Raw genomic sequence first — 14663 nt, forward strand, 5'->3', positions numbered from 1 at the left:
CTCACTGCCCATGTGCTCATGGATCATCTTGTTAGACCCCTTCAGTTCCACATCCAAGGATCTTTAGCAGTGCCAGGCATTGCCCTCCATCCCCTGAAGCGAAGGTGCTGGCAATGACAATGCCCATGGCTTGGAGGTTGATAAGAAGGTGATTGAGGGCTTGTCTGTAACAGGGAAGCCTACTCCTAATGTGATGCGTAACCCACCCCGTCCTGTTGCAGGATGCCTGTGCAGTACGTCCTTGGTGAGTGGGATTTCCGGGAACTGACCCTCAAGATGAGACCCCCAGTCTTCATTCCTCGGCCCGAGACAGAGGTAAGACCTTGGAAAGGAGGCGTTTAAACTGCTTTTCCATGCACTGAATTGCTACAGATGTGCCCTGTACTGCATGAGAGTCTGTCTATAGGTGATGAGTTGCCCAGACCGACCACCTCACGCTTCCTTGGGAGGGGAGGGGGGAGGGTGGAGAGGAGGCAGAAAGGAGATATCTGAGACTGTTCTAGGCGAACTTTGCTTCCTGGCCCATGCTGTTGGGTGATAGACTGTGTTTCTCCCAGCCCCACACTAGGGCAGACTTTGCTAGCGAATCTATTTCACCTTGGCCAGTCACAAGGAAACCCCAAGTGGAAGTAGTTGGAGTATTTTCCTTTTTTTCTGCTATGGTAATGGCTTTCTCCATTGGTTAAGGACATTGTTAATAGAGCCCATGGCTTGCTACTTTGATACCAGAATAAGAAGCCTGCAGCTATTCAGAGCTTATGTTAACAAAATCAGCCTGTGGTTGAAGGTAGCAATCACTCTTCTTGAAATCTCAGGATATTGGTAGTGGGATACCTGGAGCCTATTTGTGTCTTTGCTGCTTCAGATTGAGCCTGGGTTGGTAGAGGATGGAAGCTGTTCCCTTTGGGTAGCTTCTGCAGGACAAGCACTGAAGAAACTGGACTCAGATCACTGACTCATTCCCTAGGCCACCAAACAGGTCATTTCTGGCATGGACTGGATTTGAACCAGTGTCTAGACATGGTGGGGTCATACCGATCCCTTGAGTCACCCATGTGTTCCTCTGTCACCATTCCAGGTGGATAAGTAAGGAAACTGGATGGCTAAGAGGACTGGCCATGGAGCTTTTCATCTCTGGCTCAAATCTGCTCCCAACTGGTTAGTAACTAAGTGCTTTTACCATTTGACTACAGCTTAATGGCCATTATGAACTAAATTGGTGGTTCACTGCTCAGCTCCTCCTAGGCAGGTGCCCACGTCACAAAAGTGACTGATACAATTAGCCTCCTTGCTGGTAGTCTCAGAGATGCCCAAGGCAGGATGAGTCATGGAGACTGAAATACGTAACCCATATAGGACAGATCTGCTAGCTCACGGGTGAGATGTATTGGGGATGGGGGGGAAGACTGTGTGGAAAGCACCTAGATGTACTGTACCTGATCTGTAGATAAAGAGAGGACCTCCAGTCCCCAGGGTTGTCCATCCTGCTTCTTTCATTAATCAAAAATAAAATATTTGAGAAAAAAACATTTATATTATTTGATCAGGCAAGAGTATAGGAGTCCGATCCAGCTCTTCCTGAAGTCAGTGGCAAAGCTCCCATTGATTTTAATGGGAGGACGAGCAGGCCCTAGGTGAAGAATCCCATTATTCTAGCTTGTACAGTGACAATATGAATGTTCAGCGCTGGAGTCCCAGTCAGGACTGTGACATCAGCACAACCTCATTAATTTCCTACTAATAGAGCCCCGGAAATCTGTGGATGTCTGCATCCTTGGACCATGTTTGCAGATCGTGGATTGGATGCAGATACACATTTTTTATCCATGCAATTCTACCTACTAGGCAAAATTGCACCAAGATTGCTTTCTCTAAATGTAGTGCTCGCATCCAAGAGTGGAGACTGCCAGAGTTGTGTCTAATGCCTCGCTTTTATCATGCTGGTTATGATGATCCAGTTTGGAGCAGGTGCCCTGAATGATGATTGTTTTCTTAATTAGAAAGCTGCCCCTCAACAGCTACATCCAAAATCAACAGCCAAAAAGGAGAGTTTCTAGTAGCTGTGTTGCACAGGTAGTCCTGTTCCTGTCAACTTCAGAGAACATTTCCGGCCTCTGACCCTCTAATTCATGGCTGCAATGTTGGAACAAATGCCAGAGGAGGGAGCCTGTATGTTCTGAAAGTTAAAACATCTGCTGATGAGGCTTCCTTCGGTGCTATGCTCTAATTCTTTCCATGCAACACCAGCCCCGCTAGTCCTTAAACACAGGTCTATTGCATACAGAGCAGGCCATGATTGTCAATGCAAGAGAGCATTGCTGGTTGTGCCCATGTGCTTGCATGGTTTGGTAAATGCATCTCCACTGGCCCAAATTACAATGCAGTGTGCTGGAACATGCTACATTTAAAGGTGTTCAGCGCAGGCAGGAACCCTGTCTACAAGGGAAATTTTTACAAGTTAGACCACTATAACCCATTGTGTGGACACTCCTATTCCAGTGTAAGAGTGGCTTTTTTTTTTTTTTTTTTTTTTTTTTTTTTTTTTTGGTATAGTTGAATCCCTTCACAAGTGACATAAATTAAACGTAAAGGAGGTCACTGTAAACTGGAATAAGACTGCCCACATAGGAGTTGATCCTGGTATAACTACAGTGATTCACACCTTAGGTTATAACAAAAGATCTTGCCCATGCAGACAAGGCCCTAGACATCCCAGCCACAGTGCCTTTTTATCCAACAAAATGAAGCCACATTCCTTCATTCCACCGAGTGGATCCCAGCTGAAATCTCCTCAGGGTCACCCCTCTTCTGCATGTGGGCGCCGAACCCTTTGTTGGTGCACTCCTAGAAATTCAAAAGGCTTTACATTTCCCCTTTGTTGAGGTTCCTGGGAATGTTTCTTATGTCAGCGAATTCCTTTGTAGAGAGACATGGCATGTCTTGCCACCCACTAATTTAGATCTAATTTGCCAAGCCTAACTGGAAGGAGGAAGAAATCAGGCAGGTACTTGTGAGAGGCCAGAGGCTGGCAGGCAGGTGGTCTGTGCTGCTGCTGAGTTTAGGAGGACAGAGGAGTTGTCCTATGTATCATTTCATCTGGAAATATAAGCGGAAATAACAAAGGATCTGATGAGTGAGAGTGATAGGGAGGAGTAGTGGGAGGGTGCTGATGAGTAGGGGTTAGAGGAGAACCTACCCTGTGGCAGAGTAAGTATCTGTCTTACTCAGAAAGCAGAGTAGCAGCAGCATATGCCCCAGGCTGCTGCTGCTTCTCTTGTAGCTGTTGCTGTTTCTTGGCTTTCTGTTGTCTCATCATAATTTCTGTCACGTCATATGCTGGTCAGCAGTGGCGTGGCGAAAGATGGTGAGGTATGCTGAGCTTCACTCTTGCTGCTGTGTAAGTCTGTGTATTTCTCAGGTCTGATTCTGTTGATTGTACATTAAATAATGGGAGCACCTGCTGCTGGCTCTGATGAAGCTGCTGAATTTTGAACCAGCCACTTCTGGTATCTGATGCAGAGACAACTGAAGATCTGTGTGTTCTTTCTGCCTGGCCTTAATCCCATCCTACCCTGTCACCATTCCCAGCCATGCCCTCTAGTTTAATGTCAAGCTGACAAAAACATTGGGAACTCAGTTGTTTGTTGTCTTGAGAAGGTGTGTGGGCAAGACCATTTACATCACAATCACACCAAACACGTGGCCTAGTTATCAGGCCGTTGACACTATGTGGTAGCACTCATGGGCCAGTTTTGGGGGAGGATAGTTGGATAGGAAGTGGGTGGGGACAGGTCCAGATATTGAGCACCATCCAGCTGGATGATGCTTTGTGCATGTACTCTTTCCAAGCACTACGTACTGTGTATAATCTGTTGCACAAACTGAGTGGGTGTCCAGCTCCTTTCACTCTGCTGCTTCGGACATTGAGCTCTGTGTGGTGTGTTTCAGGGGTGGGTGTTGCTTTGCATATGTCGCCAATGTAACTTTTCAGGAATTCCATTTTACTTTAAAAATGCAACAGGAAAATCTCTAATTTATTTTTTGACCAAATAATGTAGTCAGTACATTTGAGCGGTCTTCCTGCTTGTGATTTGTCTGCAAGCAATTTGCAATGTTCTCATAGTGATTGGTGGTTAGAAACCATTCACCAGATAACGTCTGAATAATTCTTGGTCTGTAGATCATCCACAGGCAGCTCACTGCCAGTAATTGTTATCCCATATTTGAACTGGTTCATTCTGATTGCACGCAAGTCATCTGGCATGTTTCTGTTCCATGATTGGCTGAGTGTAACTCTTACTATTGAGACTCTGATGCAGATATATTTACAAGTACAAAATGTGCTTCCTGTTGCTATTTGGTGAAACTTTGCTGCTTCCACAAATGTTCCTGCCTGTAAACGTGGGCACAAGCTAGGAGAAGGAGCTGTCTTTATTACACATTTGTATTGCACCTAGTACAATGGAGTCCTGGTTCTTGATTGGGACCCCCAAGGTGCTACATTAGTACAAAAAAGAATAAGGAAACAGACACGTAAGGAGTGTGAAACCAGCAAAATCATATTTGATTGTATGAGTGAATATATAAATGAAAAATAAACTCCTTTTTCTGGTTTTCTTTTTCACCTGTGTGAAATTCATCACTTTCTAGTCTATTCAAGTTCTTACGCTGTGCCCATCTCCATGGTGTGTAGACTCTCAACCCACAATTTTTTGCATTAATTTCAGCTCATACGGTTTCACACCCTTTCTTGTATTTTACATTAGCATTTGGATTTCTTTGAAACCCATCAGGGTGAAGCTGAAACTTCATGTGAATCAGAGTTCTTTTAAGCTCTAATCATTGACTTTGGGTCCATGAGTGCTCGTTCAGTTCAGATCCTTACCAGATTTCTTTAAGAAACCGATACTAAACTGTCTCAGAAAATTTCTGCCTATTCAAGGGCTGCATAAGATTTGAGTATCAAAGTGAAAGGCTTAAGACACCAAAAACCTTTTGCAAGCAAGGTGGCTGGCTTTATTTCTGTATTTACACTCCAGATTTACCTGTATTAGCAGTTTGCATGGGTGGAGATTTTCTTGCCAAAGGTTGGCTCTTCTCTACTTTTCATGTATTGTTATTGTTATGTATCTTATTTTTTGGATTGAAGTGGTGCCATCATGGACCAGGACCCATTGTCGTAGGTTCTGTAGAAACACAAAAATACAGTCCCTACCCCAAAGAATTTACAGTCTAGATAGAGTATAATTCCACAATGGGTCCTTGGTCTTTTGGGGAAACACCTTCCACAAATTCCCAGGCTAGATTGTGTGCTGTTCTTCTGCATAGTCTACAGGTGTTTTAGCCTCTTATGGAATAGAGAAAAATAAAATCATGTGAAGGATGTCTCAAACCAGAGGCAAACCAGATATTATCTTACATGTGTAACCTCAGGCTAAATTAAGCCTCATCATAATTTCACACATAGGAGTTTTTAATTTGGTCCTATTGTTTACCTCCTACCCTGTTTCCCCGAAAATAAGACATCCTCCGAAAATAAGGCCTACTTACAGTTTTGCCTCTCGTTGTAATATAAGGCATCCCCCCGATAATAAGACCTCCCCGATAATAAGGCATCCACCGATAATAAGGCATTTTTCATTTCTGAAAAATAAGACATCCCCTGAAAATAAGACCTAACGCATCTTTGGGAGCAAAAATTAATATAAGACACTGTCTTATTTTCGGGGAAACAGGGTAGATTATTTTGGTAACACATATCTCACCCCTAGAGGGCACTCCAGGCTCAGATTCACTCCCCGCTCCCTAGGTTCCTTTGACTTCCAGGAATTATTTTCCTGTAGCTGATGATTAACAGGGTTTCCGGTGTCTGTTTTCCTCCCTGAGTGAGGCTATATTTTTTGGCAAATGAAGGCTCGCTTTTAAAAGTAAACATTGTCTCCCTCCAAATCCCTCTCTTCTGGAGATGGCTTTCCTGCCAGAGAGGGACAGTTCGGTCCAGTCAGAACCTTCTGAAATGCCTTCCTGTGGACTTGCTGAATGGAGAGCCACAGGAAGGGACAACTTCCAGTTATCCTTAGGAGGCTTTGCTCCCTGAGCCGCAGAATGGTTAACTAGCACTACCTCTGACCCTCCCCTTAGGCCTTGTCAGGGCTCACCGCCCCACCTTGAGCCTTAGGGGATTCATCGTGGCAATCTTTGACACATCCACAGCCCTGTGGCTCGCTGGGACATCAGCACCATTTCAGAGCTGTAGGAGGCTTTTTAATCCCAGACAAACCTGTCTTAGATTGGTTGTGGGGGCTAGATCATAGAAATAAATCACTGACCTGTAAAGAGGAAAGGATGGAGTCAGGACCAAGGGCTTGGCCACACTTCCAAGTTACAGTGTGTTAAAGGAGCCCCGGGCGCACTAGCTCACTACCTGTCCACACTGGCACGGCATGTAGAGCGCTCTGACTCCACGGTTAGAGCGCTCTTGGTACTCCACCTCAGCGAGTAGAATAACGTTTGATGTGCCCCAGCGTCAGTGTGAACGGGGTGTTACATTATTGCACTCTCATCAGCATCCGGAAATGTCCCATAATCCCCTTAAATCAAGTGGCCACTCTTGTCATTGTTTTGGATAAGCCCTTTGAAAGCTCCATTTGACAGCCGGCTGTTTATCTGCTACGAGACAAAGCAACCATTACTGTGGAATGCTGTGTGTGAGAGAGAGAGAGGCGGGGGCGGGGGGGTCTGCTGCTGTCTGAACTTACAAGACAACATGCTGACATGCTCTCAGCCCCCCCAAAACCCACTCTCTCTCCCCCCACATACACACAACACACTCCCTGTCACACTCCACCCCACCCCCACATTGGAAACGCACGTTGCAGCCACTTGCATGCTGGGATAGCTACCACAATGCACTGCTCTCTGTGGCCGTTGCAAGAGCTGCTAATGTGGCCACGCCAGTGCACTGTCAGCTGTCAGTGTGGACAGACTGCAGCGTTTTCCCTACTGCGCTCTAAGAAGGCAGGTTTAACTCAAAGCGCTCTACATCTGCAAGTATGGCCATGCCCTAAGAGGCACATTCAGCATGAGAGATGTGTGTGTATGAAAAATTGTAAACCCCATCTTCTGTGGTGCATGTTTCCGATACTCTACGTACAAAGACAGAAAAAAGGATGGCCGGCTGGCTAGCATTGCAGAGTTAAGTTTTTTTGGAGAACGTGCATCCTTAGTTGTGCATTTCTTAGGTTTCTGACTCTTTTTTTGTTCTGGCAAGAGCAGGGGTATTGTGTTTTATTTATTTGGGCATAAGCTTTCGTGAGTAAAAACCTCACTTCTTCGGATGCATCCGAAGAAGTGAGGTTTTTACTCTCGAAAGCTTATGCCCAAATAAATCTGTTAGTCTTTAAGGTGCCACCAGACTCCTTGTTGTTTTTGTAGATACAGACTAACATGGCTACCCCCTGATACTTGTGTTTTATTTATAACTCTGATGTTCTTGAATGGGAGTATGCACTAAAACCACTGCTGTCTACTTGTCCCCTTCAGCTAGCGGTGTGATTTCTAGATTGCAGAGATATACTCACATTAGCTCGAAAGAGTAGTGTAGCCACAGTAGCCTGGGGAATGGTATCATGATCCAGCTGCCCTGATTACGTACCCACAGTGTCCAGGTGGGTTTGTACTCATGGTAACTAGCCTGTGCCGCTGCTAACCACTGCCCATGTTACTGTGACTACAGCCATCGAGCTAGTGGGAGTATAGCTATGCGAGCTGGGAATCACACCCCTACCTTCAAGTGTAGGCTTTGCCTGAGTGACATTTTGTTCGTGCTGAAATATGTTATACCAGCATGTGATCAAAGTTTGACTCAAAGTGGGCTTTCATGGATTATAACTGAACTTTTAGTTAACCTTAATTATGAACTTTTTAATTTCTTCAGAGCCATACAAAAGGGAGAAGAACAAGAAAGATCTGGATTCATTAATCTGCATATTTAAATAGATTGCAAGGTGGGGGATTTCTCCACTATTTTATGTGTAAGTGGCATTATGTTCATCTGCTTGAGAAGCCATTATCGATGCTGGATGGATCGAAGCCTCTGTTTTTATTCCTCAGAGTCCTTGTTAATGCCACAAATTGCATCACGTTTCAGCAATTGCAGAAGGCCATGTCGTCTAGTGGTTAGAGCCATGGATTGGGAGCCAGGAGACTTGAATCCTCTTCCCAGTTTTGCCAGTGAGCTGCTCTGTGGCCCATGGCAAATCACTCCCCGCCTTTGTGCCTCTGACTTTCCTGTGTATGAGGTGGAGATGCCAAATCTTGCCCACCTTTGGAAAGGGCTTTGGGATCCTTTGATAAAAGGAGCTATGCTAGGGCAGCTGGGGAGTACCAAAAGAGACTTGAAAATGTCAATTTTTTAATTAAAAATCCCCAACCTTTCTTTGCAAACACAATTCGTTCCCCTCGGTGCTAGGCAGAGAGGAGGCAACTTTCCTTTTAAGGGCACACATGGACCTGGACATGCTTGGAATGAATTGACTTAATGTATGCTCTGGTTATCACCTCTCCACCATACTAGTTTTTCCTTGTATCTCTCAGCTCTCATACCACACATGGGCTCTTACTTTCCTGCCTTCCAAGCCTCTGCTCCTTTGGAATCCTGTTCTGTTTGAGACTGGGATCTCAGGTCCATGTTTTTCAGGTTCTTAGCTGAGAAGCAGTGTGGTTTAGCAGTTGAAGCACAGGATGGGAAGTCAGGACTAGAGCTGTGTGAAACTACTGCAGAAGAGTTTTGGGGAGAGTCATTTGAATAAAGTCTGCAGATTAGCTTGGACAGAATCCACGACCCATTTCCTTTGCCCCTAACCAACATTAGCCTAAATGGGGTTTTAGGAACACAGGAATTGCCAAACAGGAGTGGATCAGTGGTTCATGTCGTCTGGGATCCTGTCTTTGACAATGGCCAGTACTTGCAGCTCCAGAGGCAAGGCCGTCTCCAGGCACCAGCTGACCAAGCACATGCTTGGGGCGGCACTTTAGAAGGGGTGGCCAATCTTGGACTGGCAGGGGGTGCTCGTGGTGGTTTTTTTGTTTGTTTGATGGGGCGGCGCTCGAGGGTTTTTTTGTTTTGTTTCAGCCGGGCAGCACGGGAGGTGTTTTGGCAGCACGGCGCTGGGGGGGATGGGGGCTTCGGCGGCCCGGCGCTCCGGGGGCTTCGGCGGCCCGGCGCTCCGGGGGCTTCGGGGGTTTGGGCAGGGAGGTTGGGCGGCGCGGGAGGGGGGGTGTTACGGCGGTGCAGCGCTCTTCTTTTTTGCCTGGGGCGGCAAAAAAGTTAGAGCCGGCCCTGTCCAGAAGAAGCCAGCATTTTGCGAATGTTCAGGGGCAGCTATGAGGGGATGAAGATTAATGCTGGAGGCATCCATGTAGCTGCCTCCTGGTCTGTTTTGGATCAAAGGTCCCCCTCAGTGGCCTTGTGTTGGGCTGCTGCCCCAAAAGCACTAGTATGGCTGCCTCAGCGCCTCATTGGCATGGGGTTGTCTAGGGTCTGTGTGGGAGGCTCGTGGGTATGTGAGGTGTGTCCCTTTCCCCACGCTGCCAGCCAGTAGGTGAACTGGGATTGCTGTGAGCTGTGCTGCCATCTGAACATGGAGCTGGCCTGGAGGCCTAGTGTTTAAAAGGGGCAGGGGGGAATTTTCCATGGCTTCCATATGCTCACGTTTCCTGCTTGGCCTCCATGTGCCCTGCTGCAGATCGATTGGGAGCCAGTGGACAAACAGACAGGAGGGGGGCGATCAGATTAGGCTCTGCAGAGAGTCCTGGATTCTGGGAAGTGTGGTTTCTGGGGAAAAAAAACAACACGTGAAAACATTCCCAGGAAGCGACAGTCTGTGTCTCTGGGTGTTTGGACAGGAGTGTACAGCCAGCCTTCTGTATCCCTCACTGTCTCCCCCTGCTTCCCAACTCTAACCTGAGAGATTCACAGGCAGCACACCACCCGGGCTGTTGACCCTCAAACTTCATCTTCCCTGCTGCCTCAGGACACTTGAGCCAGGAATGGCATGACGCAAAGGTATGCTCCCAGGGAGTGCTGAGAAGCGTCAGAATCAGAGCCTGAAGGAAGAGTTTGGGGTGCTAAGAGGGTTAACATGCTATCTCCCTGCCCCTGCAGCTGTTAATTTTGTATTTTGTGTTATGTGAAAGAAAAACATGGGGTTACTCTCCAGTTTTTCTGACAGTACTGATTATTATTATTATTATTATTTATTATCTGTGCTATCATAGCGTATAGGAGCCCCAGTCATAGACCAGGAACTGATTGTGCTAGACCAGGGGTAGGCAACCTTTCAGAAGTGGTGAGCTGAGTCTTCATTTATTCACTCTAATTTAAGGTTTCACGTGCCAGTAATACATTTTAACATTTTTAGAAGGTCTCTTTCTATAAGTCTGTAATATATACCTAAACTATTGTTGTATGTAAAGTAAATAAGGGTTTTAAAATGTTTAAGAAGCTTCATATTAAATTAAAATGCAGAGCCCCCCAGATCGGTGGCAAGGACCCAGGCAGTGAAAGTGCCACTGAAAATCAGCTCGTGTGCCGCCTTCAGCACACGTGCCATAGGTTGCCTACCCCTGTGCTAGACGCTGTACAAACACAGAACATTGGGAAAGGCAGTCCCTGTTCCAATGAGCTTCCAACCTATAATACTCTGTCATCCCACTGCTGGGCCCACACACAGCTCTGCCACTGCACCTCAGCCCTGGCCTACAGCCCACCCTGTGGTACCTATCCTGCCCTCCTGTATGCACAGTATTGAACTGCAGCACCCCTGTCCTATGTCTATTAAGCGCAAAGGCTGCCAGCAGCACCAAACTGTGCAGGGTTTCTGTGGGACCATTATACAGCCACTGGAGGACAACTGGATATCAGCAGGCTCTTTTCTCTTGTACCCATAAGAGATTGCATGAGCCCCCCACCAAAGCCTAAGATGAATTGCTCTCTATACCTCTGCAGACAGCTTTCGCAGGGCAGTCTCCTAATGCAAATGGGAGGTAGGATGACATCAGCACAGCAGTGCTTGTCCAAAGTTCATACTGTGTTCCACCCTGGGAGGCAGAGAAGTGGTTGGGGTGAAGAGGTTAATTACACAGGAGATTTTCAGCATTTAACTAGTTTCTTGAGGAAGATGTTTTTCAAATAATTTGTTCTTGTAATGAGCCTGGACTCAGTGAATAGTTTGTGATGAATAACTTATTCCATGAAATTCACTTTTTTTTATTTAATTCACAAATTTCCTGTGAACGGCTTGTAAAATTCTATTAATCTGTCAAATAATTTTCCTGAACAATCATGGCCCTCAAAACATTCACTAACAGTTCAGTGTGATCTTCCATACATTTGAAACATTGGTTCATTTTGATTGGAAACACACACCGCACCCTGTGGTTTCTGTTCCCAGAGTGGATTACAATTAACTCTTAGGGCTTGACTCACTGTGGGTGCTACAGTGGCACAGCTACAGCCGTTTAGCATCATAGTGTAGGTGCTTCCTACAGCAATGGAAGGTTTTTTCCCACCAGTGTAAGTAATCCACCTCCCCGAGTGGCTGAAACTAGGTTGACAGAAGCATTCTTCCATTGACCTACCAGCTTGTATACTGGGGGGGTTAGGTCAGCAGAGCTACAACTCTCGGGTGTGAATTTTTCATGCCCCTGAGCGATGTAGCTGGATTGATCAACATTTTAAGTGTAGTCCCCCAGGCCTAGGAATCAAGTTTCCGGGGTGGATGCTTGTACTTTGAATCTTAGATTTGCTGCTGACGTGAATGTTTTTGCTGTTGGAAAGTGAGTAGCGAGAGGACATTCGGTGAATGGGACAGGGGACTGGGACAATGGAGACCTGGGTTCAGCAACAGATTTCCTATCCTTCAGTTCCCTCTCTGTCACATGGGGGTCGAATTTCTTACAGGAGTGTGGGGAGAATAAACCCATTAATGACTGCAAGGAGGTCAGATATCCCGGGGCATATGTAAGCATCTCTCTAGAAGACAGTGGAAAGGGGTGTGAACCTGGCCAGTTCAGATTCAGCATTTTGTTTCTAGCTAATAGTAACAAACAGGGTAAGGTGATTTTTGTAGATATTTGCTCAGCTCTAGTCATGAGACTCTCAAGTGGATTTCCACTTCCCCATCTTTGCATTACAAGCTGCCTGGCCATATACTGCCTGCCGGATGGAGCTGCACAGGTGGAGAGCTTGCGGTTTGGGTTCTGGCGAGCAGTGCCCTGACTTTCTCTTTGTGCAGCGCAGTTCCAAGAAATGCAGTGAACAAGAGACCCGGCCACAGGGGGGGGGGAGCTAATACCGAGAACCTGTGAGAATGTGTGTGCTGGAGGGGTGGAGTCAGGGTTCATGGGGAACTGAGGGTGTTTGCAAATGTGCACGTTTATTTCACAATTAGCTCGGAAAGTGGAAAAAATAAATGATAGCATGAAGTTAGCTGGATTCAGACAGTGAAGTCAAACAAGTCACTGTGGAAAAGCAGCTGAGGGCTCGGTGGGCTGCTTTGTTAAGGCAGGTGAAAGTTTGAGAACCTCAGAATGATGGGAATCAAGCAACAATGGATCCACATTTTTTTTTTTTCTGCTTGGTAAAGGAGATTGTTTGGAAAGCTCTTTCCCTCCCCCCAAACTCCAAGGATGCCCTGTTCTATTCCTTTTCCAGTCTCCTTTTAAATTCCCTCCCTGTGCCAAAGATAAAGAGGGACTGGAAATCGCTGCCTGCAGAGGCTGCGAACAGCATCCCATTTGTCTGCCAAAGAGGGTCACTAAAGCAATATACTCACTGAGCCCAGGGCCCCTTAAGTTCTCCTAGCCTGGTTCAATGGGGGTGCCAAATTCAGATCCCCACACATAGCCAACCCTTTGCCCTTTTCCTACATCCCCAGCCCATCATCCTATAGATATAGATGATTACACAGCATATGGATCACAGGTATTATGTATGGATCATCACAGGCTCTGAGAGCCTCCCAAATATTTGTGGATTTATCCCCACATTGCCCCTGTGAGATGAGGAATTATCATTGTCAGCACTGTACAGGCGGGAGCCTGAGGCACAAAAAAAGAACATGACTTTCTCATTCTGTGTCAGAGCTAGGAATTAAACCCTGGTCTCCTGAGTCTCAGCCAAGAGCCCTGCTGCAGCACCATCCATCCTTCACAGGCTAAGCAAAGGCATAGAGCAAAGCTGTGCTGGACGATAGACAGCATGAAGGTGGGCCGTGCCCCTGCTTGCTGGACTTAGAGTGAAGCAGATGGGCACTCCTTATGTGGGCAAGGATAGGAGCGCTGCAGATTTGGGGCAATAACCTCTGCTCCTGCCCCCCTGGGTGGGGCTGGAGGAAACTGGCATCCTCGTCTGGGAGGGAAATTCCAAGCTTTCGTTCTGGTAGTGAAACTCCCACACTAAATGCACCACTGGTGCAGCCCATCATCTCCACTCTATCCCCATGTCACTCTTTCCCTCCTGGGGTCAGTATCCTGCCCTTGCCTTACTCCATCTGCTACACTCTAGGGTCACCATCCTCTTCTCTCCCTCCTTTCTGCAGCCTTCCCTTCTGCTGTGGGTCACCTTTAGGTATCCAGCCTCTGGGAGAAATGTACAATCTCTCCTTGAAGGCTGTTTATGGCTTTGTGGGTCATGCCAAAGTGTGCCCGGGTCCCATTTCCACTGGCGAAAGAAGAGGAGGATCTCACAGTCTGTCCCCCCTCCCCCTGTTCCCTCACCCCCTAAAGACTACTGCATGCAAGAGAAAAGGTGCTGGTAGGGGTTATTCTTGGGATTAAATGAGGAATTTTCTTTTAAACAACTTTCCCTCGAACACACTCGGTTGCATAGAAAGGAGCATAAATCCAGCAGCTCTGCCACTATCTGTAGCGGTGACTCAGGTCAGCAGGATTTTGAGCGTGTGGGCTGCACGCACACTGGCTCTGACATTTATTGTAAGCAATAATTTGCATTTTAATAGCCCCATAATTGAGCATTTCTCCATCAAGTGGATAACACACCTCTCCAGTGCCCAATGATAAATATCTAACTAGGTTGAATATCTAAGGTGAATTGTTAATGTTTGTCTTAGGTTTTTAATATGCAGCAGTAAAAGCAAAACAAAAAACTAGTTTGGTGGTAACCAAGCACTGTGTTGACATGATGTGTACCATCTGATTCTGACCTTTCTGATCTTCACTTTTCCCAGCTGCCTGAGATAGAGACACTCAGCACAAGTTTTCAGAGCTATGCCAAAAGGGGAGAAATGGCCTAGCCTGGGGCATGGGAGACCCAAATTCACTTCCCTGTTTTGTCACAGACTTCTTGTATGACCTCAGACAAGTCACTCAGTCCTGGTCTACACTTACATTTAGATCAACCAAGTGGTGTTGCTCAGTTGCTTAGTTAAGCTGACCTAGCCCCCAGAATAGAAGCATTCTTCCATTGATCTAGCTACCACCGCTTAGGGAGGTGGATTACCTATGTTGATGGAAAAGCCCTATCCAGCAACATAGGAAGCATCTATGCTATGGCGCTACCAGAGCATAGCTACAACTGTGCCACTTTACCGCCCATAGTGTAGACATGGCCTCAGTCTCTCTTTGCCTCAGTTTGCTATCTT

The 14663-nt window shown here is 46.6% G+C and overlaps 1 protein-coding gene across 2 annotated transcripts in view; it reads left to right on the forward strand.

Annotated features, from left to right (window-relative positions):
- The window catches only part of HEMK1 (HemK methyltransferase family member 1), a 45920-nt gene that overhangs the window by 4304 nt on the left and 26953 nt on the right, over positions 1–14663 (forward strand). For both annotated transcript variants that reach the window (XM_034777425.1, XM_034777426.1), the window contains exon 4: positions 222–315. In XM_034777425.1, the coding sequence (XP_034633316.1) occupies positions 222–315 (94 nt within the window). The remainder of the gene's footprint in view (positions 1–221; positions 316–14663) is intronic.

Source organism: Trachemys scripta, chromosome 7 (genome assembly GCF_013100865.1).
Source record: "Trachemys scripta elegans isolate TJP31775 chromosome 7, CAS_Tse_1.0, whole genome shotgun sequence".
NCBI classification, from domain to species: domain Eukaryota; kingdom Metazoa; phylum Chordata; order Testudines; family Emydidae; genus Trachemys; species Trachemys scripta.